This window comes from Ylistrum balloti, unplaced genomic scaffold, assembly GCF_031769215.1.
Source record: "Ylistrum balloti isolate Yb309-2 unplaced genomic scaffold, AGI_CSIRO_Ybal_v1 Utg370222, whole genome shotgun sequence".
Lineage (NCBI taxonomy): Eukaryota > Metazoa > Mollusca > Bivalvia > Pectinida > Pectinidae > Ylistrum > Ylistrum balloti.
This window is the reverse complement of record NW_026782186.1, coordinates 721,615-736,307: the sequence shown is the minus strand read 5'-3', so window position 1 is coordinate 736,307 and position 14,693 is coordinate 721,615. Positions and strand designations below refer to the sequence as shown.

At 35.3% G+C, this 14,693-nt stretch overlaps 2 protein-coding genes across 2 annotated transcripts in view; one reads left to right on the top strand and one right to left on the bottom strand.

Moving 5' to 3' along the window:
• Positions 1-2,999, top strand: part of LOC132551863 (brother of CDO-like) — a 66,403-nt gene extending 63,404 nt beyond the window's left edge. Inside the window, exons 16-17 of the mRNA XM_060216007.1 lie at positions 583-1,051; positions 2,171-2,999. Of these exons, the coding sequence (XP_060071990.1) occupies positions 583-1,051; positions 2,171-2,322 (621 nt within the window). The 3' untranslated portion in view covers positions 2,323-2,999. The remainder of the gene's footprint in view (positions 1-582; positions 1,052-2,170) is intronic.
• Positions 3,000-9,905: 6,906 nt separating this feature from the next.
• LOC132551862 (uncharacterized) lies at positions 9,906-10,916 on the bottom strand. Its single transcript, XM_060216006.1, has one exon. It carries the CDS (start codon positions 10,914-10,916, stop codon positions 9,906-9,908), a length of 1,011 nt encoding a protein of 336 aa, XP_060071989.1.
• Between the last annotated feature and the right edge of the window lie 3,777 nt (positions 10,917-14,693).

The window sequence follows — 14,693 nt, the reverse complement described above, 5'->3', positions numbered from 1 at the left end:
ATTTGTCAACAGAATCATACAGATCTGGTCTGTTTAATTTTAAATGTTTCCAAGGAAACAAAAAACTGAAAGCAAGTAAATGTAAAAATTTCATTTTTGAAGGATTTTAGTGAAGTTTGATTTCTAGAAAATCCTGTACTTCTATCACTAGTATTCCAACAATAAAATTGAAAATAATGCTGTGTCATCATGTTTTAGTTAAATTCTTCTTTTGTGATTTACTTCAAAAGGATTTTACATTTAAAAAGGTATATTTTTCAACAGAAATTCTGAGCACTTACTTTAAGGTTGCTTATTTCACCAGGGTTTTCTTTTTATTTAATTTGTAGTTTGAAGAAAGCACACACAAAGAAAATAAATTGTGATAACAAGATTACAATAGAGACATACATAAACAGTTGCATGATTCTGTGAAAGATCCATCATTTTTGCTTCAACTTTTGGCAAGACAGAAAAAAATTGAGTGGCCAAAAAACAACCTTTAAAGTATTTTACTAAATACATTATTAAAAACAATATATGAATGTCCTTTTGGAATTGTCTGATTTGAGATTTATTTTGAAATTCTATTTCTGTCCACAGCCGCCAAACAGTTTTATGCCCAATGGGACAATACCTAACCACCCTGGTGGTAGTGACAATAATTTCAATAAAATAAACAGGGGTATGGAACATGCTGATAACTGTCTACAGCAGTCTGGGTCCCTAGGGGATGAAGGATGTCCCCTACAAAGTCCTGATTCTTTAGGGGGTGGAGAAGCGCCTGCCTGTCCACCCTCTCCTCATTCTAGTAATGTACCAAGCTGTTTTGACCAATTTCATTCGGATTCGCCTGGGAGATATTCAAATTCAAATCGATCATGTGACCAGCTGGCTAGGTCATGTGATCAACTTCAAGGTGAAGGTATTGTGCGGAACTCTTATGACAGTTCAACTGTGAATAGTGTCGATGGAGAAAGTGTAGGGAAACAAAAACGTCGGCGACGAAGAGCACAGGTGCGAGAACAGACAACTCGAGACCAGGCGACAAACACAGACCTTAGCAGCAATGGTAAGTCATGTTAGGAGCTTCTTACTACAGTAATACCGCAATTCACCAGAAATTTGCCTGTTATTATTCTGTAATAAGACCAGAGGTTCAACCCCTAAACTTGCTAACATGGTCGGGGTCAGTTTCAATGCAGGACAAAAGAATATTGTAAAAGTTGTTGTTTTCGATGGTTCAAACTTTTGCAGTGGTTAAGGAAAGAAATCATTAATCGTCCTATAAATTATTTTCTTCATTTTCTATTTTTTTTACATTTTTTTCCGAAGATTGGTAGTACTTGATAGTATGTTCTGCTGATAAGAGATATGGAGGCTTAACCTGGATTCCAAGTTTTGATTTAGTTGTGACATGGTTCAGAATATACACATGAATTTGACATTATGAAATTATCAGATGTATGAAAGTTGATTAAAAGGAATGTAAAATTCTAGGTAGGGAGGCATATTAGACTTTCACGATAAATTTCATAAATCTGATAATTGGATTACATGTTTTATATTATTGAACATGCCAGTCTTAGAATATGTTATTGTTCAATGTAAATATGTTATTGTTCAATGTAATGAATATGTTATTGTTCAATGTAATAGAATATGTTATTGTTCAATGTAATAGAATATGTTATTGTTCAATGCATTAGAATATGTTATTGTTCATTGCATTACAATATGTTATTGTTCAATAAAATAGAATATGTTATTGTTCAATGTAATAGAATATGTTATTGTTCAGTGTAATAGAATATGTTATTGTTCAATGCATTAGAATATGTTATTGTTCATTGCATTAAAATATGTTATTGTTCAATGTAATAGAATATGTTATTGTTCAATGTAATAGAATATGTTATTGTTCAATGTAATAGAATATGTTATTGTTCAATGCATTAGAATATGCTATTGTTCATTGCATTACAATATGTTATTGTTCAATGTGACATGAATACTTTAGACTTTTCCATCCACTCAGTAAGATGTAGGGATGGAAATTGTTTTTGATATGTTTCAGAAAATCCTTTTCCGTACACATCTTCTTTACTACAAGTGATGCTGGTTAAAATTTTGTTGAATAAATTCAGGCATTGTTTTCACTTAATAAAAATTTCTTCATTTTTATTTTCAGAAGGAACAATAGAATTTTCCACGTTCAATAAAGGGCCGAGTGATTGTCACAGTCCAAATCACAGTAATGGGGGTGACTGTTCACCCGTACGGACTTATATTACTGACCGTGCTGCACATCTTGACTGCCCGGATAGATGTGAAGGTGTCTGACACAAATTTCTCATCATGTGAAATGGACACAGCTGATTGATTTGTTTGTCAATTTCGTATCAAAACAACTTTTTACGATGCCACCTCACCTCAAGTTATCATGTTGTCTAATGTGTGGCATTTAAGTATGTGTTAATTATTATAACAAAATAACGAGAATTTTTTTTTTCTGTTGAATTTGAGCCAGAATTGAGATGAAACTGGCTTTAGTGTACTCACGATTAAATTAACTTCAACTCCCGACTATTTTATGAGACATGGTGTGGATCCATGAAGACTAAATTGCCTACAGTAAATGGAAGATGGAGTTGAATATTGAACAAAATACTCAGGATTTTTGTTGTTACAAGAGAATTTTCATGTGTGTCTTGATACGACAGATTATAATGTCTGGGAGAAACTGCCAAAGGATTTTACTTCTCTTAGCTCTAAAAATAGCTTCAAGTACTTGTGATATTTTATGAAAACAGCAGTGTGTAATGGTAATTCAGAAAAAAAAAAACTAACTTTTAAGTTCACTTGGTGTACTAGACAAAATTATACATCTCTAACTTTTTATGACATTTATAAGAGTTATTCCCCTTCGATTATATCAGCAGAAGCAAGTTACAAGAGTTACTTCCCTTTGGAGTATCTATAAGGGATAATTAACTATAGATACAGGTATTAAAAGAAAATATCCCTGTGTTTTTTAAATTCATATTTCTTTTGCATTCACTTTATATTGTCTAATATCAAAACAGATGTTGCACAAGGGTGAAATTTCTCTGTATCTGCTGTACGTCAATTAAACATTTTTCTTTAAGATTATCAATATTTTCTCTTGGATATCTAATACAACCCACATATCTTATCCCTGGGTATATTCATTGTTACGTTGTAAAGACTTTTTTAATATTCAAATGCCAAAATTTGTTTTGACTTTACAGCAGTAAAGAAATATCATTCTGTTTAACTCCTTTAATACCTTCAATAAATAATTAAGTTTAAAAAAAATTATAAAATATCCAAGCATTAAAGACACTAAGACAAGGATTTATTGAAATTTTTGTCTTGAAATTGCTTTAAGGATTTTGAAGAGAAGAAAGTTAAAATTGCTAATCAAAATAATAAGTTTTCTTTGTTAAAGTGAAGATATCTTAATTTGATTCAATTGTGTTTACAGAATGTATAGAATGAACTGGAGGATGGAAACCGCAAGTAATCACAGATCCTTACTACCTAAGCTCAAAAATATTCCCTTAATTAGTTTCTGTCACTAAAAAATAATCGTGTCTTTGAATAACGTATTTGAAGTATCTGGGTTTTTTTTTTATTATTATTTTTTTGATAAGATGAAGAAGCTTCACTGGAGTTATTGCCCTTTTTTAAAAAGGATTTTGATATTCGGCAGGAAGTGAGAAATATGAAATGCTTGAGGTACTCTGATAAAAGTAAAAAGTAAATGATCATCTTAGGCATTACTCAAAACAATACTCAGATCTCATCCCCGATTTTAATTTTCACCGATTTATTTTTTTTCTTATTTGTGTTCAATCAAGTGACTGATATTTTTCATCCTTCAGTTTAATTCTTGTACATCTGATAATAATTTGATGTTAGTCTGTGATTGTTTTGTTTTGTAATGATTGAAATCCACTAGAGTCGAGCGTCATATTAAAGAGGATATAGGAGAGATAAGTGTTTATTACAAATGGTTCTTATAATCACCAATAAACACGTATGTAATAGGTCATATATACTGTGGTCTGTGACAGGTACCATGTACCTAAGGCGGCTCGAGAGGCCGAGATATCTGGCACCATCACAGACCATCTCTAAGGGTAAAAAATTATGAAACATTTATAAGATATTAATTAATGTGTTTTTTTGTATTAATGTATCTTTCTGCTCAGTGCATAGAGATAAAAAAAAAACACATCATGTTCATTTTTCTTCATTATTTTATTCTGAAAAACGAGAATTTTCACCAAATTTGTTTCTTAAATTAAATGCTATGTGATGACATGTATATAGTAAATTGTTCAGTATTATTGTAATAATGTCTAAACCTGAACGTTATTTTAACTTAATAAGATATAGGTATGAACTGATATCCATATGTGTCCCAAACATCATGTTGTATTTATCGTATCTTTATGTTACTGCCTATGTGTGTGGTTTGTGTATATCTAGTATCTGTACAATGGACGGCCGAGTGTCTGATTTACTTATACAATAGACAGCCACTGTGTGCATGATGTTCCTGTAAAACAGACAGCCACTGTGTGCATGATGTTACTGTAAAACAGACAGCCACTGTGTGCATGATGTTCCTGTGAAACAGACAGCCACTGTGTGCATGATGTTCCTGTGAAACAGACAGCCACTGTGTGCATGATGTTCCTGTGAAACAGACAGCCACTGTGTGCATGATGTTCCTGTAAAACAGACAGCCACTGTGTGCATGATGTTCCTGTGAAACAGACAGCCACTGTGTGCATGATGTTCCTGTACAATAATAGACAGTTGAGCTGAGTGTTGGCTGTTCATTTACAATAGACAGTTGAGCTGAGTGTTGGCTGTTCCTGTACAATAATAGACAGTTGAGCTGAGTGTTGGCTGTTCATGTACAATAGACAGTTGAGCTGAGTGTTGGCTGTTCATGTACAATAGACAGTTCAGCTGAGTGTTGTCTGTTCCTGTGCAATAGACAGTTGAGCTGAGTGTTGGCTGTTCCTGTACAATAGACAGTTGAGCTGAGTGTTGGCTGTTTCCTTGTTTGGTAGAGCCGAGTGTTGGCCTTCAAACGCGAGCTGGTTCCAAGCAGCAGACAGCAGAGTGTTGATTGTTCCGATACAGTGGTTGGCTCACTGTTGTCTGTACCTGTATAAAGGATGATTGAGTGTCAGACATTCATGTACAATGATAGCCAGTGTTTGCTGTTTTCATACAAACGTCCTCCTGTTTTGGTACAGTGAATAGCCATGCATTGGCTTTTCCTGCACAGCAGACAGCTGAGTGTTGACTGTATCTGTGTAAGGAACGACCGCGTGTCAAGTTCCTGTACAGCAGACAGCTGAGTGTAGGATACCGTGTTATAAGACAGGGAACAGCCGAACATGTACTTGTGTTTGTATGAGGCTGGTGTTGAGACAGAATTTAGATGATGATTTGAGAAAGGGGTAAGACATTCTACTGTTAAATATTTAAGGCCATTTTTTTTCAAAGTTGTTTTTTTCACCTGATATGATATTGAAGATAAATATAAGCTAGACCCTAGTTACTAAAAGTTAAGCTGGGGTTATTAGGAAGTTAACGAGTGCTATGTGGAAATATTAGATATTAACAAGCAAAATCAAGAATTGGCTGCAACATTCGCAGATTTATGGTTAAAACAGGCTGAATCATCAACTCAAACCTTGTGTAGTTACAAGGTGACACAAAATGGCCGCCTGGATCATCAACTCCAGCCTTGCTTGGTTACATGGTGACATTATGAAAGTAATGCTAGCCTGAAGATTTAAATGTTTAAGTGGAATATCTCATCCCTTTCTGAGATCATGTGACTGATTAAAAATGGTTAATAGTGCTAGTATATGTGCAGATACATATGTGTGTATGGTCGGGTGTGTTTGTATGGTAGGGTGTGTTTGTATGGTTGGGTGTGTTTGTATGTTCGGGTGTGTGTGTATGGTTGGGTATGTTTGTATGGTAGGGTGTGTGTGTATGGTAGGGTGTGTTTGTATGGTCTGGTGTTTGTATGGTAGAGTATGTTTGTATGGTAGAGTGTGTTTGTATGGTAGGACGTGTGTTTGTATGGTCGGGTGTGTTTGTATGGTCGGGTGTGTGTATGGTAGGGTGTGTTTTTGTATGGTAGGGTGTGTGTTTGTAGATCCGAGGAAATCTGGAAGAAAAAGTATAATTTTAAACCTGATATAACTAGATATTCAACTGACAGAAAACTGCTAACCTTAGTTTGATATAAAGTTAACACAAATTATCAAAACTTTAAAAATGGCCAGTCTGATCATTTTCTGTTCTATTTACAATTCACATATTTATACAATGTTCTGTGAAGCTTGTCAGCCCTGTACGTTGGTCCCTGTTAAGGGATGGTACTAACAAAAATAGCCTCACTGATGAGAACGAAACTGCTTTTTGAAAAATATTGATATTTCATGATGGAGACACTATTTACATCATGAATTAAAAAGTCTTTTTGACTGTAAACATACTTTATTAAGTAAAATCCAATTATAAAACATAATCACTTTTTGACAAATAAGCTCACAATGATGAATTGATGCATAGAGAACAGGTATGACATGTATATTAGCAGTATATAGAAATTCCAATACTTTCAGCATGAAAGCCACTAAAATATGATTACCACTTAAAATTGGATATTCACAGTATAGTAATGGTATATTTGTAAATTCAGACATATGGGTCGGTGAAATATAAATTTAACTACTGCAAATGTAAGAGATAATCTTCAATATCTCCCCCCCCCCCCCAAACACCCCCCTCCCCAATGTCTTGTTGATAGATGATTGAGTAGAGGTAATGATTGTAATAGTGCTAGGTCAGTAAACATAGTGTGATGAGGTCGTCAGTTTACATAGGGGTGAGAGTGAATTATTATTGAGTGATGAGTGGATGAAAGCAGAACAGATGATGATGAAATGGATGAAAGAGGAATAGATGATGATGAGAGGAGATGAGAATTGATGTGTACTTGGTGCAATGCTAAATGTGATAAATTTACACCTTCTTGTTTCATTGCTTCCTTAGTCTTGCCAATCTACCACGAAAAAAATTGTTAAAGAATATTTGTTTCGGTAATAGTTGCCTCTTAACTGATCAAAAACCTTTGTCGAGGAGTCATACCTCGATTGATAACAAATCATTGATTTTATTTGGAGGAAACACCTATCTATAATTGTGATAAGAACTTTCACAAAAAAAAACTCTAAAATTGATTCAATGTGGAAAGTTTTTCAATTTAGAGCTCCAAACATTAGTGTCTTCGTAATTATTTTTGTACAAATTGTCACGTGCATTTCAGTTTCACAAACACAATTTATACTGTATTTTTTTCTCTCTCTCTCTCTTTATGGCTTTTTTATAAAGTGGATAAGTAAATAAATCTTTCCTTTCCTTGGCAGTTAGATTCAGAAGGGCACAAGTACCAGTATTTGTCCAACCTATTTTACAACTAAACACATTGTTTGGAGAAAGTTCTCAGTGTTACAGATACAAGATTATTGTCAATTTCATTATCTTTGTCCAATTAAAGTGTGTCAGAATAAGACCAAAATCTAACCTTTCTTAAGGTTCATGTAAATTTGATTTGGTTTAGGGGCTAGGGGTGTAGAAGTCATGCATGTTATGGTGGTTGTTTGGACTAAGGAAGGAATGCAGGCAAGAGAAATTAATGTCATTTTCATTTGTGTTCATAATGTCCTTAATGGCCAGGAGTTTAAACAGTCGTCATTGTAAATAAAGACAACAAATTAAAAATTAAATTACAACAATAAAATTTTCTTTGTTTTTATTTTAGTTTTAGCTCACCTGGTCCAAAGGTCAAGTGAGCGTAAGCCATTGTGTGGTGTCCAACGTCTATCAACTTTTTAATACAAACTGCTACTAGTCATGAATGACTGAACAGATTTTCACCAACTTTGGTCTAGAGAATCCTTGGTGGGGAGAGGAACCAATTTAGCATAAATATTGCTTCTTTGCCCTTAGGAGCCTAAGAGGTGGGACCCAAAATGGGAAATTTTGCAAGTACTTTTACTACTTACCATGGGTTTCAGTTTGTCATATTACACCTGGGCCCAATAGGGAAATTATTTCCCAATTAATTGTCATATCTTAAATTATGTCTTAGATGACTGAACAGCTGAATAAGCCAGGTGAGCATGCAGGTCCTTTGGGCTTCTTGTTTTCTTGATAACAATAGATCAAAAGGCAAAAACAATATTCATGACATTTGACTCCATACAGGAATTTATGGAATAAACAATATTCATGACATTTGACTCCATACAGGAATTTATGGAATAAACAATATTCATGACATTTGACTCCATACAGGAATTTATGGAATAAAACAATATTCATGACATTTGACTCCATACAGGAATTTATGGAATAAACAATATTCATGACATTTGACTCCATACAGGAATTTGTGAAATAAAACAATATTCATGACATTTGACCCAATACAGGGATTTGTGAAATAAAACAATAATATATTCATGACATTTGACCCAATACAGGAATTTATGGAATAAAACAATATTCATGACATTTGACTCCATACAGGAATTTATGGAATAAAACAATATTCATGACATTTGACTCCATACAGGAATTTATGGAATAAAACAATATTCATGACATTTGACTCCATACAGGAATTTATGGAATAAACAATATTCATGACATTTGACTCCATACAGGAATTTGTGAAATAAAACAATATTCATGACATTTGACCCAATACAGGAATTTGTGAAATAAAACAATAATATATTCATGACATTTGACCCAATACAGGAATTTGTGAAATAAAACAATATTCATGACATTTGACTCCATACAGGAATTTATGATATAAAACAATATTCATGACATTTGACTCCATACAGGAATTTATGGAATAAACAATATTCATGACATTTGACTCCATACAGGAATTTGTAACATAAAACAATATTCATGACATTTGACCCAACATAAAACAATATTCATGACATTTGACCCATTTTTGTGAAATAAAACAATATTCATGACATTTGACCCAATACAGTAATTTGTGAAATAAAACAATATATTCATGACATTTGACTCCATACAGGAATTTATGATATAAAACAATATTCATGACATTTGACTCCATACAGGAATTTGTGAAATAAAACAATATTCATGACATTTGACCCAATACAGGAATTTGTGAAATGAAACAATATATTCATGACATTTGACTCCATACAGGAATTTATGATATAAAACAATATTCATGACATTTGACCCAATACAGGAATTTGTGAAATCAAACAATATTCATGACATTTGACCCAATACAGGAATTTGTGAAATAAAACAATATATTCATGACATTTGACTCCATACAGGAATTTATGATATAAAACAATATTCATGACATTTGACTCTATACAGGAATTTGTAACATAAAACAATATTCATGACATTTGACCCCATACATGAATTTATGAAATAAAACTCTTCATGACATTTGACCCCATACAGGAATTTGTTAAGCTGAGAAACGAACCAGCCTCTGCTTTCTATAGACTTGGCGGTTTGTGTTTCTGAGAAAAAGAAGCTGAGAAATGGACCAGCCTGTACTTCTACACACGTGGCGGTTTGTGTTTCTGAGAAAAAGAAGCTGAGAAACGAACCAGCCATGACTATTGTGGTTGTATCCATATGTAAGGAACCCGGCGGATTTATCGAATGTTTATGAGTCAGCCACCAGTTACTACAATGAGACCCAGCCTTATAATGACCCTGGCTGTTGACGTGACGTTATACCCACCATACAAAGAAAGGCGATTCCTACAGAACTACCGACAACTTGTTATCTGTTTTCCCGATAATTTATAAACCTTGACCAGTCGTATGTCCAGTCCTACCCACAAGAGTCCATCTTTGTGTAGACACAAAGCATACGGTTCGTCTTCCTCCTTCGAGATGACCTGAAGCACGCGACCGTCACGCCCTATTGCTATTAAGGCGTTGCTATCATCCTTGTTTCCAACAATGATTGTTCCATCCGAGTCAAACGCTGCTGTGTGTGGCCAAAACAGGTCTGGACTGGAATACCCAGTGTCCTTGACCACACCTTCAGCGTCCGTCACCGTGGACCCGTAAAACCACCAGATAATTCGGAGGGATGAGTCTAGGAGAATGAAATAATGGTGGAAATAATCACACACACAGAAACAGTCTGTGTAAGGACATTGTGCTATGTTACTGGGACAAAATCCGGACAAGTCAACATCTGGATTGATTTTCTGAAAATCCGTCACTATATTTCCTTCTTTATCGTATATAATCATGTTACATTCTATTCCCAGTAGAATTTGGTCTTTTGATGATAAACACATGCATCGCGGTTCAAATCCGACACGAAATTTTTCTAAACTTGTCTTGTTTTTCATCAATTCAATAATGGTTCCGTCACCACATGCGTACCATATATTTCCACTGTGTGGAGATACACAGATATCAATGACGTCACTCTTAGCGTCAATTTTAAGTGTCTGTTCGATAACGCCGCATTTGTTTACAATCATTATTTTCTTTTCACTATAGTGCCAAACGTATGCAAGATCCTGGGAAAATGCATGGATATGGGATATTATGAAGGCACTGCCTAGTGACAGAAACTCGCCGACTTGTTTTGGAATAAATGTTGTCTTTTTCTTGTTGATTACCTTGGGCCTTCTTGGAGGTGGTGCTCTCTTTGGCACTTCTTTCACCAATGTGTGCTCCATTCGTGCAGCTCGGCGACGGCATGTTGCACACTCGTCAAGATGGCTTGAACTTTGTTTCATTTGGTGGTGTGACGTCATATCCTTTAAAATGAACAAAAATAAGTTTATAAAATAGATCAGCTGGAAATCACATACCTTTAAACACTGTAATTATATCGGCTATCCCATTTTTGGGGTATGTAGCTCTAGAACCTGACAAAATATGCGGTTACATTCAGAACAGAAATGCTATAACATAATGATCTATGTGTGGCCATAGGGATCGTGATATATTTTTGAGAGCCTCGATTTGATCTGTGTGGCAAAGCTATTCGGATTATGTATCACAATTTAACGAAAACTCAAATCGTGGCCAAAACCCAACGCAAAAGATTTGGTGGATTGGATTTTTGCCTCTGTTATTTACGTTCCAGATGCAGGTGCTTGTGGTTGGCGGTACAAGCCAACATCGAACACATCACATGTCATATCGCACAAGGAAACGCATTGTCAAACAATCCGAGTACGAGTTGGTTTCATAAAGCCTAACATTCCATCAATAGCTATTCTTATTTAGGACAATGAAATATTTTCACACTTTAATCAGTTTAAATATCTGTAAAGGCATAGCATTGATGCCGTAAATAAGAGATGAAAATTCATAAAATCACAGCGAAATTTTTGAACAGATAGCAGTGTGCTTTTTCTTGTTCTGTCTGTACTTCCGTAAAATATTTCTATTAAGGTACCGAGACATTTAAATGTCTAGAGAATACATAAACTGGCACGTTGCCGATATGATTTGTACAACTCGATGTCAGACATAGCTTATACGAGAGACTATAGACGAAACCGGTACCCAATGACGTGTACTGATGACCAATGGAAAGTGTGTGGTGGTCATTTTTATAGTTTCTTTTCCTCGCTAGATGCAATGTACAAACCGTCTAATAATGAGACACACACTTTGTTTATATTGTTGAACTAATTAAACTACAAGTAAAATATAACAAACATAATAATATTATGTTCTCGAAAATATATTTTATAAATCTATCGATTTTGTTCGTAAATAATCCCAAACCATTACACGTGTTGTTTATTACCGAACTGTTAATAGTATGATCAGGTGACATCTTTTCAATGTACGATTTCACCACACCTGTGGTATCACAAAATGCCACTATACAGTATACTCACCTCAAATAGTTGTATGTCCTCTGACTATCCATTGCGTATACAACTGTATATAGAGTATGTTATGGCTGGGTTAAATTCCAAATCTACGGCAGCCGGATCGGCCCATATACAGTACTGCTGTTTTGTCGTCAACACAACAGGAAATAGTTCGAATATTTTGCTGTTTCTAAAATCGTTGTTATATTTTCTAAAATCTCAAAAAACGTGGTTTATATTAGTTTTTATTTTTAGTATGGATTTCAAGACTTATATCAATGTTTTGGGTTTTGTTTTTGTTTTTTTGTTACAATAAAGAGTTGTCTCCCATCCTTCTGATCACGTCATATTTTCAGAATATATACTGATGTGAGTAATTTTTAACGACTATATCCGTTTCAAAATTGACATACTGGCTAGTTTTCTCGGTCGGTAGAATCATACGCGAAAGGAAAGTTGGCACTTTTTACTTTCGCTCAATTCGTAACCTAAATTTACATAAATCCACTATCATCCATTAGACAAATCTAGATCTACAATGGAATACATATATAGCAGCATGGTTTGAAATAACACTCGTTCTTGCACAATGTTTTACATTGAATATTTTCTAAATATATTAAATTCAGATGTTCGTAGAACACCTTTCCCCCGTTGTTTGAAGATGTGTGTCGGTGTGTCCTTAATTGCCTGCTGCATTTTCACGAATGAATCCCCTAGTACAACTGGGAACTTTCAAATGACGGGACAGCTGAAGGGTATAACTAAACTCATGATTTGGTAGGTTTCTTTTAATTGAAAACTACAATTTAATATGTGTAACACAAAAGTGTATCAGAAGTATATCAACCTGGAAATATTCTGACTAAAGCTGGGTTCATTACTTGTTACATCATAGACATTTATGGAACCACTCTGCCTAACACACAGCGGAAGTCCATACAGTAGAATCCCTCTATCATCTTTTCGGCTAAGCTACTAAGAGTTATCTCCCTTAGGTTGGACTGTCTACAGAAGAAGAGACCGAATGCTTTTAGATACTTTTTTTAGATTTCCAAAATAAAAAAAAAAGATTTATTTCCGTGTACATGAATTAAAGTTAATGATTTATATATATTCGAACTTGTGTAATACTCCTGTGTTCAATAGGCAATCTGACGAGCATCAAACATGTCCAACTTCATATCTCACAGTGAAATAGTATATTTAAACTTCCCCAAACTTTTCAATAAAACTGTATCTTTTGAAACCTTGGGTTATATTTATAATTCTTTCCGTCAGTTGACCATTTCTCGCACGGAAATCGTGGTAATCTGAACAGGTCATTGAATATCGAATCAACACAGTCAGTTCACACCCTTTACACAACAGTCAGTTCACACCCTTTACACAACAGTCAGTTCACACCCTTTACACAACAGTCAGTTCACACCCTTTACACAACAGTCAGTTCACACCCTTTACACAACAGTCAGTTCACACCCTATACACAACAGTCAGTTCACACCCTTTACACAACAGTCAGTTCACACCCTTTACACAACAGTCAGTTCACACCCTTTACACAACAGTCAGTTCACACCCTTTACACAACAGTCAGTTCACACCCTTTACACAACAGTCAGTTCACACCCTTTACACAACAGTCAGTTCACACCCTTTACACAACAGTCAGTTCACACCCTTTACACAACAGTCAGTTCACACACCCTTTACACAACAGTCAGTTCACACCCTTTACACAACAGTCAGTTCACACCCTTTACACAACAGTCAGTTCACACCCTTTACACAACAGTCAGTTCACACCCTTTACACAACAGTCAGTTCACACCCTTTACACAACAGTCAGTTCACATCCTTTACACAACAGTCAGTTCACACCCTTTACACAACAGTCAGTTCACACCCTTTACACAACAGTCAGTTCACACCCTTTACACAACAGTCAGTTCACACCCTTTACACAACAGTCAGTTCACACCCTTTACACAACAGTCAGTTCACACCCTTTACACAACAGTCAGTTCACACCCTTTACACAACAGTCAGTTCACACCCTTTACACAACAGTCAGTTCACACCCTTTACACAACAGTCAGTTCTCACCCTTTACATAAAAAATCAGTTCACACCCTTTACACAACAGTCAGTTCTCACCCTTTACACAACAGTCAGTTCACACCCTTTACACAACAGTCAGTTCACACCCTTTACACAACAGTCAGTTTACACAACAGTCAGTTCACACCCTTTACACAACAGTCAGTTCACACCCTTTACACAACAGTCAGTTCACACCCTTTACACAACAGTCAGTTCACACCCTTTACACAACAGTCAGTTCACACCCTTTACACAACAGTCAGTTCACACCCTTTACACAACAGTCAGTTCACACCCTTTACACAACAGTCAGTTCTCACCCTTTACACAACAGTCAGTTCACACCCTTTACACAACAGTCAGTTCTCACCCTTTACACAACAGTCAGTTCACACCCTTTACACAACAGTCAGTTCACACCCTTTACACAACAGTCAGTTCACACCCTTTACACAACAGTCAGTTCACACCCTTTACACAACAGTCAGTTCACACCCTTTACACAACAGTCAGTTCTCACCCTTTACACAACAGTCAGTTCACATCCTTTACACAACAGTCAGTTCTCACCCTTTACACAACAGTCAGTTCACA